The 19,877-nt window shown below is 41.2% G+C and overlaps 1 protein-coding gene across 1 annotated transcript in view; it reads left to right on the forward strand.

The window, feature by feature from the left end:
* BSDC1 (BSD domain containing 1) overlaps positions 1 to 19,877 on the forward strand; it is a 44,721-nt gene that overhangs the window by 16,279 nt on the left and 8,565 nt on the right. Inside the window, exons 7-8 of the mRNA XM_089673817.1 lie at positions 4,327 to 4,395; positions 11,433 to 11,514. Of these exons, the coding sequence (XP_089529943.1) occupies positions 4,327 to 4,395; positions 11,433 to 11,514 (151 nt within the window). The remainder of the gene's footprint in view (positions 1 to 4,326; positions 4,396 to 11,432; positions 11,515 to 19,877) is intronic.

The following is a 19,877-nucleotide window of genomic DNA, read 5'->3' on the forward strand; positions in this document are numbered from 1 at the left end:
AGTCAAACCTTAAATTTGGTATTTGGAACTGTTCATAATTCTCTCTACCTTGACTAAGGCCTCAGTTCCAGCTGAAGAAAAACAGCCTCAAAGCAAGATGCTGCCACCACCATGCTTCACTGTGGGTATGGTGTTCTTTTGGTGATGTACAGTTTTGCTTTTGCACCAAACATATCTCTTGGAATTATGGCCAAAAAGTTCAACCTTGGATTCATCAGACCATAACACATTTTCCCACATGCTTTTGGGAGACTTCAGATGTGTTTTTTTTTTTTAATTTAGCCGGGCTTGGATGTTTTTCTTTGTAAGAAAAGGCTCCCGTCTTGCCACTTTACCCCATAACCCAGACATATGAATAATACGGGGATTGTTGTCACATGTATCACACAGCCAGTACTTGCGAGATATTCCTGCGGCTCCTTTAATGTTGCTGTAGGCCTCTTGGCAGCCTCCCAGACCAGTTTTTGTCTCGTCTTTCCATCAATTTTGGAGGGACGTCCAGTTCTTGGTAATGTCACTGTTGCGCCATATTTTCTCCACTTGATGATGACTGTCTTCACTGTGTTCCATGGTATATTTAATGCCTTGAAAATTCTTTTGTACCCTTCTCCTGACCAATACCTTTTAACAATGAGGTCCCTCTGATGATTTGGAAGCTCTCTGAAGACCATGGCTTGTGCTGCAGGATGCAACTAAGAAAATGTCAGGAAAAACCTACTAGAACAGCTGAACTTTATTTAGGGTTAATCAGACACATGTTAAATGGTGGCAGGTGTGTACTGACTCCTATTTAACATGATTTTGAATGTGATTGCTTGATTCTGAACACAGCTATATCCCCAGTTATAAGAGGGTGTGCACACTTATGCAACCACATTATTTTAGTTTTTTATGTTTACTACAACCCCCAAATAATTTCAGTTTGTTTGTTTTTCAATTGAGTTGTAGTTTATAGGTCACATTAAAGGTGGAATAATTTCTGAAATGATTTATCTTTGTCTCCTTTTTTTACATCACAGAAACCTGACATTTTTACAGAGGTGTGTAGCTATTCTCCAGCTTAGTTGACCCAATGTGCACTTACTTTAATTCCATCACACTGGACAGCCCTTTACCTCTGGAGGCCCTTTTGGCCCATATTACTGTCTTACCTAAACCAGGGAAAGACCCCCAGTTTTGTGCAAACTATCAGGCTATATCCCTATTGAACTGTGATGCCAAGATCCTGGCCAAGCTCCTTGCAGTCCGCCTTCAAGATCATATAACAGCTCTGGTACACCCCGACCAAACTGGCTTAATGGTGGTCCAAGAAGCACATGATAACACCATTTGCACTTTGTACGTTCTGCATTGGGTCCGAAATGGCCCTGACCGCCAGCCCTGTACTATCGATGGATACCAAATAGACCTTCGATAGGGTCAATTGGACTTATGACAGAGCTGTTGTGTATGCTTAGGCTTGGCAATAAGATGCTTGGCTGGATTCCAGCATTATACAGCGGACCCAGGGCAAGGGTGAAGCTTAATGGGCTGTTATCAGAGCCTTTTCACATACATAATGGGACAAGACAGGGGTGTCCACTGTCCCCACTGCTCTTCGCCTTAGTCCTGGAACCCTTTCTTAGACATGTTCACAGTAACCGGAATATAGCTGGGGTCAGCACTGGGTCTGTAGGGCACAAATTGTCTGCTAATGCAGACAACCTTCTTTTCTGTGTCACCTGACCTCAAATCTCTCTGCTTGTGCTCATGGAGGATTGCCGCAAGCTTTTTTTTTTTTTTAAACGTCTGAAACGAACTTTCTGACTTTCGTTTGGCATAGGAAACACCCAAGACTAGCATACAATATTTTATGCAGACATAAACGGGATGCAGGGGCAGTTTTACCGGATGTCCCCCTGTACTATAAGGCCATGACGCTAGTGCGTATTTTAAATTGGTGGCATGATGCCTCTACAAAAATTTTGGTTCTATTAGAGAAGACCTGGACAGACAGGAACTTGGCTGGGGCCCCATGGATACCGACAGGTGATAGAGGACTCTCGGACTGGACATCCCCACAGACTCAAGTGATCCTCACTGTATGGGATAGATTGAATACTTGGTGCATATGCCACTCGGACCTCCCCCCCGACGCCCCTTGGAGGCTTTCTGTGGTTTCCTCCTGGAGAGGATGTTTGTTTTTCGCTCTCTAAGGGAACAGATGGAGACAAGACGTGCGCTAAATTTGCACCTGGAGGGAAGCTGTTGTCTATTGAGATATTTTATGGTCCCGTTATGGGGACTAACAGATGGAATTCCTCTCTAAATTACAAATCCCCTTCCCCCTCAAGCCTACAGGACATATTATCTCCCTTTGAATCTTGGTGTACGGCCCCAGGAAACTAGACACCTGCTGTCTTATATGTGTAAGTTGGTGCTTGGAGATTATTTTCAGACACCCCCACATTTTATCAGGGAATGGGAGAAAGAGCTGGAGACTGAGTTGTTCCCTCCACAGATTCAGAAAATTATGCACCTGGCCCACATTTCCTCCATCAGCACTCGCATTCTGAAATCCTCTTATAAACTTCTGACTAGATGGTACAGAACACCCTCTCTCCTTGCTCAGATATTCCCAGGGGCAGATTCTAGCTGGTGGCGGGGCAGCTCTCAGCAAGGAACTTTCCTTCACCTCTAGTGGGATTGCCCTAAGATTAAGGTGTTTTGGGAAGCAATTACACCCTGGATCCAGAAAACGACCCTTAGGCTGATTTATAGTACCTGACTCCAGTTCCTATTTCATGATGTACAGTTCTCTGTCAACAAATACAAGAAGAGTGTGACTTCTTATTTTCTGACTGTTGCTTTATTCCAAGGTACCTGAAACAGGCCACTTGCCCAAGTCTGGCTGACTGGAAGCAAGAAGTAGATAACATTATGGAGGCAGAACGCTGGGTACATACCGTTAAGAACCAGCTTGACCTTTTTTGTGATACTTGGTTGGGGTGGATGTATTACTCTAATGAGACCCCAGATGTTTAACTAGATTTCTGTTGGATTCTGTAGTGTCCCCCCCCTCCCCCCCCTGTCTCCCCCATGTCAACACTTTAGTCCCCACCTGCATTTTATGCCTCCATGGATTTCGAGGTACTCATCTCCTCTACACACATGTTCTTTCGGGGATGGTTACTCCATGAAGGATGGTTATTCGGTGTACCCCCATTGTGCTTACAGTTCATTGTTATTTGTCCTGCTGATTTTTTCTTTTGATAGCTGGATGTGGTCCTATATGTTACTCTGTGTACAAGAGGAGGATGCATAAAATTTTCAAAATGTTCCTTTTCTATGTACATCCTTATTGCTTGCAGGCTAGACTTTGATTTGTATATCATTTGATGTACTTTATCTGGCCTGTGGGCATAATCTGTTGACCTGCAATCTACCCTGCTGCCATGCAGTATTTTATGCTGTCAGGACATATCTCGCTAATGTTACAAGAAAAAAAAAAAAAAAAAGAGTATGATTGTCTTAAAATCTTAATAAACATTGTTTATAAAAAAAAGAAGCTGATTGGTTACCATGCACAGCTGCACCAGATTTTGCACCCTCCAGTTTTAGTAAATTTACCCCATAATTTTTAACAGTCCTATTTTCATGAGACCGTCACTTTGCCCTTGTTCAAAGTAACTCTCTTTAAACTATGACTATTAAAAAAATTATGTATTCTTTTGCTATTTTTCATTTACAGTTGTGTACCAATTTACTTCTATCAAATAATTGCTTTACAAAGCGGTCACCAATCCAGTTCTGCCTCCCCATAGCAGAATGGAGTTTCCTGGTAGGATGGAATGTTCTCCCACCTAAGTGGCTAATTTCTAGGCCCATATTTATTATGTGGGGGGGGCTGTGATGTCATTACCCTATCTAAGCTATGACACTGGAACCTAGACAGGCTGGAATGATGCAGTAGAGAGGCAGTGTGAGTGGCTCAACAAAATTGAAAGGTTGAGGAGGGGGCTCTACTGCAGATACTGTCAATTTGCCCTGATTGGTTAGCAGAAATTAAAAAAATCATTCATCAATGAGGATGAATCCTTTTCTTGTCTTTTTAACGACGTCTTTTGTATATTTTGTGCTGTTACACGTATGCTATTTGTACATTTTGTAAGAGTATTTCATGACAAGCGATAAACCCTCCTTTCACTAAACTGACAACATGTGAATGATATCTTGTATTTTAAACATCATTTCCTTTTAACACTGCCTTATTGAAAAGTTAGATTGTTTGCCCATGTGTCAGCTGTCATCTGTTTGTTCCTTGATGTGATTATAAATGTTTTACAGGTTCCTGCTGCTGTTTCTCACTCTGAATTCTGGCAAAGGTATTTTTATAAAGTGCACCAGCTTGAGCAGGTAAGTGTGTATATCTTACAGTATAATAACACAAGCAGCTTATATGCACAGTGTTGTGTTTACTCCTGATTTGATACATTTTTGCATGAGGAAATTTCTTCTAGGTATGCACTCTAATAATTGTATAATAGTCCAGTGACTGACATTTATATTGCAGTGCAGTGATTCTGGCTACAACTGTAAGTGCACAAAATGCTTTGATTTCTAGGTGATCATGCCAAGAAGATTTTCAGCTGATATTGCTGCATTTTATTAATTACACCCCAAGATTTTCTGAGCTTCAGGGAAATAACACCACACAGGCTTCATATACAAAATATGTTTATTCAACTTAAATAGTTTGTCAGCCTCAAAACAACAGTGCCAAACATCCATCAAACTCAAAGGCTCCTCTTGATGTTAAAGTGGATCTTCACCCTCTAGGCCACGGGTGTCAAACTGGCAGCCCTCCAGCTGTTGCCAAACTACAATTCTCATGAGGCATTGCAAGATTGACAGTTACAAGCATGGCTCCCAAAGGCAGAGGCATGATGGAACTTGTAGTTTTGCAACAACTGGAGGGCCGCCAGTTTGACACCCCTGCTCTAGGCAATCTTCCCTCCTCTCCACCCCTTCTCCACTGGATGTCTGATATGGCAGATTGCCCAGCTTGCTGAAGGCCAGTGTCAGTGCAGGTGAAAGTAGAATCGCTGCTTGGGATTTGGAAACCAGGTTGCAGCAGTCAGATGCACTCCTTCCATCCTTTCTGAATCTGTATCCAGGGAAACAGCCACTGAGCAGGTCTTTTGGGTACAGAAAGTTATGTCTTCTAGCACAGCCATAATCGATGAACAGAAAATCATGCTAGTGAGCAGATTCCGGGACCCAGGAAACTGCAAGGAGTCCTGTGTTACCTAATTTGAGGTTGAAGGTTAATAATATGTTTTCCTCACCTTTCTCTATAGTAGGTACACAAGATAATGAAAACTCTAGATGATAAAATTCACAACTATAATTGCAAAGAAGTAATAGTATAAAGTTGATTGGCAGTTGGCAGTGTGTGAGTTGCTGTATGCTGAAAAGTATATTCTGCAAAAGTGACACAGAATTGAATCAGCACCAGCGACTCATTCAAACAAAAATATACATCACAGCTTTCACAAAGCAGAAGTTTACAACAGGACTGCTATTCTAAATGGCTTATATTCTAGGCCCACACAGAAAGACACAACACCTGGTGTAAACAGTGCAGAAATAGGACCTGTGCAAAGGAAAATAAAGATTATGATCTGATGTTTCAACCTATACCCTAAACTAAGACAGGTTTATGTTTGGAGAGAGGTAAATGATGCCTTCAACACACAGTCCAGGGAATTCACCAAAAGTGACAGTGCTTCCACCTATATCATGCACTTTGTGTGAAGAATGTCACCAGCACACCAAAGATCTCCATGAAGGGTCCTAAGCTTTAATCCGCAATCATATAGTTGTGACATGCCTGATGAAGGAGTCCTGTGTGACTCCTAAACATTGCTTATGCTGTGAGTATGTGATTGTGGATTAAAGCTTTGGACCCTTCATGGAGATCCTTGGTGTGCTGGTGACATTTTTCACACATTGATTTATCTCGGTTCCTGCCCATGGTCCCTATAGCACCCATTTACACATACAGCCATCCATTGAAGCAGGAATGTGTGTGTTGGGACTATCCTATATTCGTTTTATATCATGCACTTGTCACAGATAAATACATTAATTTGTCAGTGTCTGCACTGGGAAAGGGGTGTCTACACCGGACACTTCTTCCCCAATGCACTTCTGCCCTCCCTCCCCTGCCACTACATCCATCACACTGACAGGTGCTTGACAAGCGATTTTTTTTTTTTTTTTTTTTTTATAGTGGGAGTCGGTGGAGCCTGATGGGGAACTGAGAGACCAGTTCCGCATCAGGTCCGGTCCACCTCTGATTGACAGCACAGGCAGTGGGCGGATCCATAGCAACTGTTCAGAACAGTAGTGGCTTTCAGGTGAGTCCATTGCTGTGCACTGTCACTCAAAGTGGAGCAAACCTGATAGAAAACTAGTCTGTCAGTTAACCATCGGGCTCTACCCACCCAGTGACAAGCCATTTACTAAATATGGGCATTGTCCATATTTGGGTAATGAAATCATGTGTATCCCTGCCCTTTTGTTTACATTTAGCTTTGGGATGGGGAATCTCCCGGAGTAGGGGATGCAGTGCTATGCAGGAAGCTGTCACATATATGATAGATTCCCAGCACAAGCAGGGCCCGCTTTGAGCACTGACGTACCTCTATATGCCAGCTCAGAGTTGGTCTTAATTATCACCAGTTTCTTAAATGGAGAACTGGCGGTAATTCTTTTTGAATTTGTCTCTGCCATAGCAAATCCTTGAATTAGGCATAGGTAATTCTTAAGTTGACTACCACCAGAAAATTGGCGTTGAGGCCACTTTGAGTTCCCCTGTTGTCTGTTGTAAGCTATTTACAGTGCATCCAGAAAGTATTCACAGCGCTTAACTTTTTCCACATTTTGTTATGTTACAGCCTTATTCCAAAATGGATTAAATTAATTTTTCCCCCCAACATTCTACAAACAATACCCCATTATAACAACGTGAAAGAAGTTCATTTTGAAATCTTTGCAATTTATTCAAAATAAAAAAAAACAAAAAAATACGTACATAAGTATTCACAACCATGACACTCAATATTGAGCTCTGGTGCATCCTGTTCTCACTGATCATCCTTGAGATGTTTCCACAACTTGATTGGAGTCCACCTGTGGGAAATTCAGTTGATTGTACATGGTTAGGAAAGGTATAAACCTGCTTATATAGGGTCTCACAGTTAACAGTGCATGTCAGAGCACAAACCAAGCCATGAAGTCCAAGGAATTGTCCATAGACCTCCGAGACAGGATTGTATCAAGGCACAGATCTGGGGAGGGATACAGAAACATTTCTGCAGCATTGAAGGTCCCAATGAGCACAGTGGCCTCCATCATCTGTAAATGGAAGAAGTTTGGAACCACCAGGAATCTTCCTGGAGCGGGTTGCCCGGCCAAAATGAGCAATCGAGGGAGAAGGGTCTTAGCCAGGGAGGTAACCAAGCACCTGATGATCACTCTAAAAGAGCTCCAGCATTTCTCTGTGGAAAGAGAAGAACCTTCCAGAAGAACAGCCATCTCTGCAGCGCTCCACCAATCAGGCCTGTATGGTAGAGTGACCAGACGGAAGCCACTCCTCAGTAAAAGGCAAATGGCAGCCCACCTGGAGTTTGTCAAAAGGCACCTGAGGGACTCTCAGACCATGAGAAACAAAACTCTCTGGTCTGATGATGTCTGGAGGAAACCAATCACCGCTCACCACCTGGCCAATACCATCCCTACAGTGAATCACGGTGGTGGCAGCATCATGCTGTGGGGATGGTTTTCAGCCACAGGAACTGAGAGACTAGTTTGGATCAAAGGAAAGACGAATGCAGCAATGTACAGAGACATCCTTGATGGACCTTAGACTGGGTTCATCTTTCAACAGGACAAAACCCTAAGCACACAGCCCACATAACAAAGGAATGGATACAGGCCAACTCTGTGAAAGTCCTGGAGTGGCTCAGCCAGAGCCCAGACTTGAACCCGATTGAACATCTTTGGAGAGATCTGAAAATGGCTGAACACCAACGTTCCCCATCCAACCTGATGGAGCTTGAGAGGTACTGCAAAAAAGAATGGGAGAAATTGCTCAAAAATAGGTGTGCCAAGCTTGTAGCATCATACTCAAAACGACTTGAGGCTGTAATTGGTGTTAAAGGTGCTTCAACAAAGTATCGAGCAAAGACTGTGAATACTTATGTACTTCTTTCATGTTGTCATTATGGGGTATTGTTTGTAGAATGTTGAGAAAAAAAATGAATTGAATCCATTTTGGAATAAGGCTGTAACATAACGAAATGTGTCAAAAGTTAAGCGCTGTAAATACTTTCTGGATGCACTGTATTATGGTGGGAGACCCATGCTGATATGGGTAACATTATTGTATAACTTATTACTCCTGATGATTGCTCAAGATCGTTACATAAAGGCCAAGAAATAAAATGCTGTTTACGGGGCCCTCATGTAACCACTGTTCGCTCATGGTATCTCTTGGTATATTTTTGAAGAATGTGCAAAACACCAGTATTTCCTTTATGAGGTTCCTTAACTACAGGATAATAATAACCCCCCTCCCACACTGCCAAGAAGTGTTTTAGTAAACACTTCATTATAGTGACACTGTGCACTCCTCATTCACATCACTAAACATTTATGGGAAATTCTGGAGTGCAGAGGACAAAGTATATTTTGCCTCGTTCATCTTTTAACTAACTGGAGGCATCTTCTTTTTTTTTTTTAAATGACACAAAATCCCACAATGCATACACAGTTGAGAATCTGTAAACGGAAGCTGTTGTCATCACAACAAAGGGTGTATCCCACTCCTTGATATTACTTATATATATTGTCGTGTTTCTGTTATTTTGCCCAATCCCTGGAAGTGTAGCAAAATAATTTTTGCATTCTTTACTGATATTTTTTTTGGTTCTTCTTCATTGATACAATGGGGATGAAAAGTGTTTATGCCTTTCTATTTATCTGGAGGAATTCAACACAAATGGTAATTCTTTCGGGGTACTGCTAGGCTACAGTTACCATTTCTTTATGTCCCAGTAAGATGGCAAAACTTAAAGCGATACTAAAGGTTCCTTTTCTTTTTTTAAATAACAAACGTTACTATACTTACCTGCTCTGTGTAGTGGTTTTCCACAGAGTAACCTGGAACCTGGATCCTCCTCTTCTCTGGTCTTGCGCTCCAGGCTCCTCCCTTCTGTTGGGTGCCCCCATAGCAAGCAGCTTGCTATGGGGGCACCCACAGCTCTGTGTGTTCATTCACACATGGAGCTGTGGCTTGGCCCCACCCTCTCTCTCCTCATTGGCTCACTGGCTGTGATTGACAGCAGTGAGAGCCAATTGCTCCCTTCTTGCTGTCTCAGCCAATGAGGAGGCAGAGACCCAGGACAACCGATGCTGTCGTGCACATCGCTGGATCGCGATGGGGCTCAGGTAAGTATTTCAGGGGGCTAGGGGCACTGCTGCGCACAGAAGGTTTTTTTATTTTTTTTTTACCTTCATGCATTCTTGCGCCTTTTAGAAACACTCTAACTTTTTGAGTTTCGAGGTGTGTCTAAAAGGTTCGGTGAATGGTATCAGAAAACAAACAAAACAGAAGATACAAACAAATTACATTTTATTGGCCTTCAAAATAATTACCATCCTTCACAACACAATTTTGGCAACATTCATAAAGCTGCTGGAAACTGTCATCAAAGGGCTCTTTGGGAATTGATCGCAGAACCACTGTCGCACATTCTGGGATTGCTGCCATGTCCGCAAAACGTGCGCCTTTTATGACATTCTTCAGGCGAAAAAACAAAGAAGTCTGCAGGAGCATGATCAGTGGAGTACAGTGGATGACTGATAACAGGTACACCATGCTGAGCCAAGATTTGGCGCACACAGATCGCACAGTGCGCAGGCGTGTTATCATGCAGCAACGTCCACTGCCCAGTCCTGTGCAACTCTGACCGAATAGGGCAGAGGCGTCATAGCAACCATTTTAAAACTTCCTCATAGAATTTGGCGTTCACTGACCCGCAAGAATGAATTCCCTGTGGATGATGCCATTGTTGTTGAAGGCGATCAACATTTTCTTGACCTTGGACTTTTGCAAGCGACTCTCTTTTTGGGTCATGGGGAAGACGGTGAGCACCATTCAATCCATTCCTGCTTGAATTCCGAATCGAACTGGTAGTACCAGATCTCATCCCTTGTGATGATGGTTCACAGAAAGGATGGATCCTGGTCACACATGGTAATGAATTCTTCAGAGGTCTCGATCCATTTTGCTTTCTGTTCGTCTGTCAACTTGTGTGGCACAAAGTGGGAACAGATCTTCTGCTTACCTAAATCTTCACGGATCATGGTGCACACTGTGTCCTTGCTAATGCCCAATTCCTCCGCCATCATTCATAGAGTTGGTCGCCAATCTCATGCCAGCATTTGTGGTACTCGCTTGATTATGTCTGGGGTTCTGCTTGTCGATAGCCGACCTGAATGTAGCTCATCCTCGGTCATTTCCTTCCTATCGCGAAATTGTTTGAACCAGTCATAAACACTTTTTCTGCTCACGGCTTCCGTCGCATACACTTGCACCAACATTTCATGCGCCTCCATCTCTGTTTTCTCTAATTTGTAGCAGAACTTGATGTTCACTTGTTGCTCCATTGCACTATGACCCTAACCTCTCACACTGACTACGTTCGATTGCCTGCAGTGGCTTTACAATGAAGGGCATGTGTACGCGACTCTAGGTGGCACTTCTTGACATGTCTCTGGATAGCCATGCTTGCAAACCTAGCTCATGTTGCAGTTGGGATATTGAACCATTCACCAAACTTTTTAGACACACTTCGTAGGTCTGCTTTAAAGAAGAACCACTTCTCTTTGCTATGCCAAATAAGACAGGCTAAGGATAAAGTATTACTCATTAATATTGCCATTGATCTTTAATTGCTCATGATTTACCATGCCTTGTTCTGCACTGCCTCTCTGTGTGGAGGTGGCCATATTGGTAGATGCAAGAACAGTTAGTAGCCCAGTAGCGACATCACCAAATCCCACTCTAAATCTTCTGAGACAAGCCAGAGATAGCAGTGCTTTAGATTTACTTCAGATATACAGGACACGCAGGATTGCCTAGGCACCCTCACATACCAGGAAATACACTTCCATTTTTCAGATATTTTTCCATTTTTGAATTTCCCTATCCAATTTGAATATTTCATTTTTGAGTTCAGTTGACAAATCTGCCAATTAAACCAATTGCAGTGAGGTTTGCACTAAAATAGATGATGTGAGACTTACCCCTATTTTGAGGTGTTTAAATATCCTGTGTAGTTGCTGTGTGTTTGAAACTAACTCTCATTTTGTCACTTTCCCAGGAAGAAGCAAGGAGAGATGCTCTGAAACAAAGAGCAGAGCAGAGTGTTCATTTTGAAGAGCCGAGGTGGGAGGAGGAAGAAGGTGAGCATATGGCGATCTAATAGCTAGCAATTTTATAAAATACATGTTTGTGTATCTGTCTTTATTGTATAGGGGATATTTAAAGCTGATCTCTAGTTTGTTTTGACCAAGCTGGTCCAAATGAACTATTTTCTACACTAACTTATGTATTGGCTCTAAGTTAGGACTGTATGTAGCTTCAGCTTCCTGTCTCACGCCTGGAACAAAACGTCGGTCTCAGCAGCACTCAGCCATTCATAGGCAGCTTTGTATTCTGTGAGTCGGAGATTGTGATGTCATTGTCATCAGTCTGCCTCTTCACCTTAGCCAATCAGAGGAAGCTTTGTATTTTTTTTTATTTATTTAAATATTTTATTATAATTTTTTTAATGATCAATTTATACATACAAACATTATGACAATCAAAATATAAAATTCAGATTTTACCTGACAAAATATCAAAAAGTATTAACTTTCCTCTTAATATCCTATTCCCCCTCCCCTCCCTTCCCTCCCTCCCAATATACAACAACCTTCCCCTCCCCCCCAACCCCATCCCTGACAGCCTAGACCAGCAATGGGCAAACTACGGCCTGGCGGACCTTTTAATCCGGCCCGCGGAGCTAGGCTCCGGCTAGGCTCCTCTCACAGTCCGCCCTGAAGACCGGTGCAGCATGAAAATCTGTCTCCTGTGAGGATCTGTCCCCCTCGACGTATCTGCGCATGTGCCGGAGATCGCCGATCGGCTGCTAATGCCTGAAACTGGCACATGCGCAGATACGTCGAGGGGGACAGATCCTCATAGGAGACAGATTTTCATGCTACACCGGAACGAAGCGGGAACACGGCGAGAGGAACGCGCGGAGCAAAGGTAAGTGAATTGACACGGGGGACTTAATATGGGGGATGAATTAATATGGGGGATGAATTACTATAGGGGGGATGAATTACTATGGGGGATGAATTACTATATGGGGGATGAATTACTATATGGGGGATGAATTACTATATGGGGGATGAATTACTATAGGGGGGATGAATTACTATGGGGGATGAATTACTATGGGGGACGAATTACTATATGGGGGACGAATTACTATGGGGGACGAATTACTATATGGGTAATGAATTACTATATGGGGGATTAATTACTATATGGGGGATGAATTACTATATGGGGGATTAATTACTATGCTTACTATGGGGGAATATTACTATACTTACTATGGATGACACATACACATCATTCATCTACTCTTGGTCCGGCCCCCGGGTCCAATATATGAACCCATTGCGGCCCTCAAGTCAAAAAGTTTGCCCACCCCTGGCCTAGACTCTACCCTTTTCTACTCATTCTAGAAATCTTGATCCGAAAATATTACTATTTTACTACTTCCTTTTTCACCGATGGCTTCTGAACTCCTTTACCTATATTCTAGATATAAATTTGACTTTTTGAATTCCTCCCATTTCTTCCACCTAATGCGGAAAACCTCCATCTTATCCTCATCCATGTGATAAAGTTCCTCCAATCTATATACCTGCTCCATCTTATCTAACTAATCTTTATTTTTGGTGCTTCTTGTTCCTTCCAAAACTTTGGTATCATTCCCTTCGCTGCATTCAAATAGTACATTAGACCTGAGTTTTTATATTTTTTCACTGAGAGTTGATCCCCATAAAAGAGACAAGTCTCTGGGTCCTTTGAAATGTCAACCTCCATTATTTCCTGAATTAAGCGGACTATACCCCCCAATATTCTTGAATTTTATCACATTCCCACCAAATGTGAAACATTGTGCCTCTACCTCCACATCCACGCCAGCACATAGGTGAATTATCTCCCCTTATTCTATTTGCTACACTCGGTGTGGTATACCATCTTGCTAAACATTTATAATTCATTTCCACATCCCTCATATTTACATTCCCGTGTATTAAGCTATATATTTTCTTTTGCTTTTCTTCATCTACAATTACTCCTAAATCCCTTTCCCATTTCTCTATAAATGGGGGCCTTGTGACCGTGTTTAATCCTGTGAGGATCTTATATACTTTAGAAACCCTGTGTTTCCCATCTCCCCATGTATCTAATAAGTGCTCAAAAGGGTTCCAGTCCTTTTTTGTTCTCAATGGCCCTGGAAGCTTCCCCACGAAGTGTTTCAGTTGAAAATAAAGCCACTCATCCATTCTCACAAATATTTCACTCTTATTTTCCATTTCCCTATACAAACATACTTCTTCCCCCACCATTATATCTCTTAATTGCACATCTTTCTTCTTTATCCACCTGCCTGTGACACTTTCTTTACCTGGGGGGAAAAATTCTGTGGATCCTAAGGGCATTAACAGTGAATTAAATTACCATCTCATTTGTGTAAAACATCCCAAATTCTTAAAACATTATGTGCAAATACACTTGTACTATCTGCCAATCCACGAAATTGTGGAGGTAACCATACAATTCTACTCAAATTTGCCTGACTTAATGTATTTCCTATTTTTATCCAGCTTTTCCCCTTTGCATTATGTGTCCAATTGTAAATTCTTGCTAATATTACTGAATTATAATATTTTTTCAAATCTGGAACTCCTAATTCGCCTTTCTCTTTGTCTCTACACAAAATATCATGACTTATTCTGGGTTTCTTATTCCTCCAAATAAATCTTGTTAGAATTTTTCTAATTGTTCTAAAATATACTTCTGGTAGTTTAATAGGTATCATTTGAAAGTTATATAAAGTTTTTGGAACAATTACCATTTTTATCAGGTTTATCTGTTCTATCCATGACAGAGATCCCCATCCTGTTTTCCTTAATTCGTCCTTAATTTCATTTAGTAGTGGAATATAGTTTGATCTATATAGGTTCTTTGGAGATACTGTTAATTTTATACCTAGATATTTTAATTCTCTTTCTCCCCAAACAAAGGGGAATTCCTCCTGTAGCATTTTTTTCTCTCTATTAGGAAGGTTTATATTTAAATCTCTGTTTTAGTAGGGTCAATTGTTCAATTAGACATCTCACCATATTTTAAAGCTTTCATTAAATTTGGCAATGTTGTCCTTGGATGTCCCACATAAAATAACATATCGTCTGCATATGCTGCCACCTTATGCTCTATTTCCCTTCCCTTTATATCTATATTATTCCTTATAGTAGCCAAAAGCGATTCCAGAGATAAAACATATAGCAAAGGAGACAAAGGGCATCCCTGCCTTGTACCATTTTGCATCCCAAAGTACACTGATAATTCCCCATTAACCATGATTGCAGCCGAAGGTTGACTATATAATTTCCTTATCCATTCTCTCATCCTGGGTCCCAACCCTAGTACTTCTAAAGTGTCCAGCATATATCCCCAGTTTAATCTGTCAAATGCCTTTTCGGCATCAATTGAGAGTACTAGCGAAGGAGTTTTCTCTTTCCTACTTTTTTGTACGAGAAACCGCGATCTTAACCCATTGTCTCTACCTTCCCGTCCTGGGACAAACCTTACTTGAGCTGTATGTATCCATTCCTGCATTAAGTCTTGCATCCTATTTGCTAGGACTTTTGCATATAGTTTAGTGTCTGTATTTAATAAAGAGATCAGTCTATAACTTGAACAACGGGGATCGTCTTTACCTTCCTTATGTATTAGAACCACATGAGTAGGGATTCCCTCCTCATTGCCATCTCTCCTCCCAAAGCATTCATATATGTCCTCAGTTTGGGTAGTAATAGTTCTTTGTATTTTTTATAGTATCTCACTGTGTACCCGTCGGGGCCTGGGCTTTTCCTACCTGTGGTACTTTTTAAGGTTAACTGTATTTCTTCCTGTGTTATTGCTGTTTCAAGGGATTTTAGTTGTTCTACGCTTAATTTTGGTAATCTTGCCTTTTTTAAATATGCCCTTCTTTTTTCTATTATTCCCACCTCATTTTCCCCTATGATCCCCTGGGGATTAATATTATATAGTTTATTATAATATTCTTTTAAAACTTTTGCTATATCCTTAGTTGAATGCACTAATTCTCCTTTGCCATCTCTTATTTTCTCTATATAGTTTCTAGTTTGTTTGTTTTTTTCCTCTGAGCTCTCATTAAATATTTTCCTGGTCTATCTCCTCATCTATATCTCTCTCCTGTCATTTTATTAAACGCTCTCCTCATATCTTCTTCTAGAAAACTATTTAATTCCTCTCTTTTGTTTAGTACCCTCTGCATAATCTCTTTTGTTACTCTATTTTTATGTGACTGCTCTTAATCACTGAGTTCATTAAGAAGTGTATTTATGTTTTCTCTTCTTTCCCTCTTCTTCTTTGCTCCTATTGCTATTAATATTCCTCTAATGTATGCCTTATGAGCTTCCCACACCGTTGCCGCATCACTTCCTCAGAATCATTTTCCACAAAAAATTGCTGTATTTCCTTAACTTTCTGATCCGTCTCTTGATCCTGAAGAAGTGACTCATTTAACCTCCATGTTTTCCCTCCTGTCAGCTCATTTCCCCATAATAATTGCATTGTGACAGGAGCGTGATCTGAAATCGACATAACTTCTGTATTTACTTTAACCAATGACTCTAAGTCAATGATCCAACAATATGTAATCCAGTCTTGAGTACATCTCGTGTGCATGAGAGTAAAACGTATAATCTCTATCCTTTGTGTGCATAACTGTACATATATACACAAGTTGACATTGGTATATCATTTTTTTTCGAAGATTTCAAAAACTTACTGCCATTTCTCTGAACAGGAGAAGTCTAATCCATCTGTGGATCCATACGAAGATTAAAGTCTCCTGCCACAATCAAATTTCCTTTTTTGAAATCTATTAATTTCCTCAGGATATTTTTTAGGAATACCGCTGATTTCTTATTCAGGCAATAGATATTTGCTAATGTACATTCTATTTCCTGTTTCCTTCAGATCTTCTCCTTGGGGTATCTCTGGGAGACCTTGTATCCTTAAATTGCGTCTTCTATCCCTATTTTCCTGATCTTCCAATTTATATAGCAGATTTCTTGTTCTATTTTCATTTCCGTCATCCGTTTTTCTAAGACCTGTATAGCATGGGCATGTTTGTCTAATTTTCTTTCTGTCTCCTCCACCCTTGATAGTACCTGCCCCAGATCTTTATGTAGTTTAGCTATTTCTTGTTTTATAGATTTTTCTGATCCCTTAAACATTTCTGCTATTTCTATTTTAGTGGCCAATTGCGAGCTGTTCTCTTGTTCTTCTGTAGTCTCAAAAGCCACTATTTTTTCTATATCTTCATCTTCTATATTTTGACTGATGTTAGCCATTCCCAGGGATACTCTGGTGCCTTCTCCAATACTGTTTTCCTTCTCATATCTTCCATTTATTCCCATTTGTCTCTCCGGGGTCCATTTTTCTTGTAAGGATATATTTTTTTTTTTCAGTGAGCCTGTTTGAGAGACCTTTGGCCCTCCTCCTTTTGTTGCTTTATTTTTCATATTGTTTTTTTTCCTTTTCCTTCCTTCCTATCCTCTCTTTTTCCAGCGCTGGGAGGGATTATTGGTTTAAAGTTCCACCTCTCTAGATAAGTGTCTTTTTAAATGTCCTTTTAAATCTTCTTTTTTTTCCCCCCTATCACCTATAAGCCTCTTTCAGGGTCCACTGCACTTTCGGGTTCTATCTTTCTTAAAAGTCCTCCTTCCACTTCTTCTCTTGGTACGACCCCTTGAATATAGCCCCCTGAGTACCCCCCCCCCCCCCCTCAGTGTTATTACACAGTTTAGTCCCATCCAGTACTCATACTGCTCTCACTCACCCTTTTTGCTCCTACTTCCTCCACTCTGGTGAGTCAGCATCCAGTGTCCTCTCATGGGAGGGGGGTAGCTGGCTTCAGTGTTCCTCCAGATAACAGCAACCTTCGGGGGGGGGGGGCCCAAATCACTCAGCAGTGAACCGCAGCAATCCAGCTCATGAGATGGGAGAATTAGCTGTTTCCTCACTCCTGCATGCCGGCCGGCTTCTCTCACCTTCCAGTGCTCCTTTGCATCAGGTCACATGACCTTCGTCGTCCACTGAGCTCCTCTCCAGCTGTCAGGACACTCGCTCTCCTCCTGTACCTTGGCTCTGTCTCCCTCACCGCTCAGACCACCATGCCTCGTTCTGCCAAAAGGGACCTTACCCTCAGGTAGGTCCCAGCAGTAGCTTCTCAAACATTCCCCTCCTTCTCTCCTTTCTAGCGGGGCTATGGGTACTCCTGGTGTCGGGAGATCTCACATTGATCTCCCGCTCAGCGCCATGTTCAGGCTCCTCCCCCTACATAGTGACCTAAATACTTCTAAATGCACCTAAACACTGGGAGTTTTTAGTACCTCAGCAGGAAGCTTTGTATTAATTCACAGAATACAAAGCTGCCTATCAATAGCTCCGTACCACTCAGACCTACTCTGTTTTGTTCTGAGTGTGAGATGGGAAGTCTCTTTCTCACAGCTAGAACCCGGCACTGGGGCTTATTTACGAAAACTGGAGAGTGAAAAATCTGGTGCAGCTGTACATGATAGCCAATCAGCTTCTAACTTCAGGTTTGTTAAGCTTTGACAAAAAACCTGGAAGCTGATTGGTTTCTATGCAGATATGCACTCTAGTTTTTTCATGTTCAACAAAACGACTTTGACCCCTTTCACACAGGCGTTCAGTCATTTTTTTTCCAGGAAAAATCTGCTCAGTTCACATCAGTTATTGATTATTTCTCATCAGTTTTGCAGCAGTTCACGTCAATTTTTCATACGTTTTTTCATCTGTTTTTTGTCCATTTCCATCCGTTTTCCATCCGTTCGCTTTTCTTCCATTCAAAAAAATGGATATTTAACGAATGTAAACAGATCATCTGCTTACATCTGCTAGTCCATAGAAATACATGGGTGTCCATTTTTCATCTGTAAACAAACAGATGAAAAATGGACATACGGAACGCCCCTGTGAAAGGGGCCTTTTATTAAAGTGAAAAATCAGATGGAAAAAAAATCATCATTATAATGTTAACATTGCAAGTATAAATTTTACCAATTATGTATCGGGTTTAGTGACCAGTAATATCACTTAACTCTGTGCCTGTACATTCACAATGACATTGTAAGGAAATAATATGTTAAATAACAATTGATTTATTACAACATGGAGCTCAGGAGTCGTCCGACAAGCATATGGGGGGTTGCGCCAACCATCTGTCCCAAACTTTATTGCATTTAGCGGGTCAACCTCTATGTACATAAATCAGTTTTTTTTTATAAGGTAGGGTAGAATTCATCTCTCTTACCCAGGTATTAAACGTAGGAGTGGTTGTCTGTATCCAGTTGCGTGCAATCACTTTTCAGGCAATAAATAAAGGGATGCACAGTAACCGGTGAGAATTAAACATATATTAGCTTTCAGCTGTCTGCTAGCTCTATATGTTTGAAAGATGTTTATTGATTGCTGAGGATTGCCACAGCATAGGTTTTTGCAACACATTAACTGTTTAGCCAATATATTTTCAGAGTAGTTTGAAATGTGATTAAGCCTTTTTTCAGACATCTTAAAGGGACACTCTAGTCAACCAGATAAATGTTGCATTTAGGCTCACTTAAAGTGCACTACCTGTTAAATGACTTTACTTTTCATTCTGACATTCCTATTATGCAGCCCACTGCCACAATTCAGCTATTATGCTTAAATTCAAGCCACAAATGGCAACGATTTTTGACCTGGTGGGTATACTAGGTTCAGTGGTTGGTATTATGTTTTTGAATTGCTGTGACCGCTCTGATTGAAGGGAATTGACATTAATAAAAAGTAATAATCCTCCAGTTTCCTTAACCACTTCCCGTCTGGCCCATGTACATAAACGTCCGGACAGGAGCAGTGCAGAAGCGGGTTGCCGCTTATAAACTGGCATTCACTGCCTGTGTACACTCCCTGGGAGCACATAGCAGAACACCAATCGCTGTACGGGACCTCTGTGTCAGTTCCCGATTCATGTGATCTCTGATTGGCCAATCAGTGATCACATGAATAGTAATAAGCAAGATGTCACTTCCTGACATCATTTCCTACTACTTGTGAAATCTGTGAATGATCACAGAGGTCACTGGCTGCAAGAATGCAGTCAGAGAGAAGGAGAAATTATTGCTTTTACAACCTGTATGGGTGTAAAAGCAATCAATGTAAAAAAAACAAAAATCTTCATCACCCCCCACAAGTAGTACAGTATCACCGTGGTGACACTGTACTGCTAGGGTGACAGTATATTTAAAAAAACATAAATAATATAAAACAATAATAAAAAAGTAAAAAGAAATTTTGAAAAACTATAATTTTTGGTTATAAACTAATTTTGTTTTATTTTGTTTTGCTAAAAAGAAAACTGAATACATTTTGACCAATA

The sequence above is a fragment of the Staurois parvus genome, unplaced genomic scaffold (assembly GCF_062004578.1).
Source record: "Staurois parvus isolate SC_StPar_1 unplaced genomic scaffold, SC_StPar_1.0 ptg000145l, whole genome shotgun sequence".
NCBI classification, from domain to species: Eukaryota; Metazoa; Chordata; class Amphibia; order Anura; family Ranidae; genus Staurois; species Staurois parvus.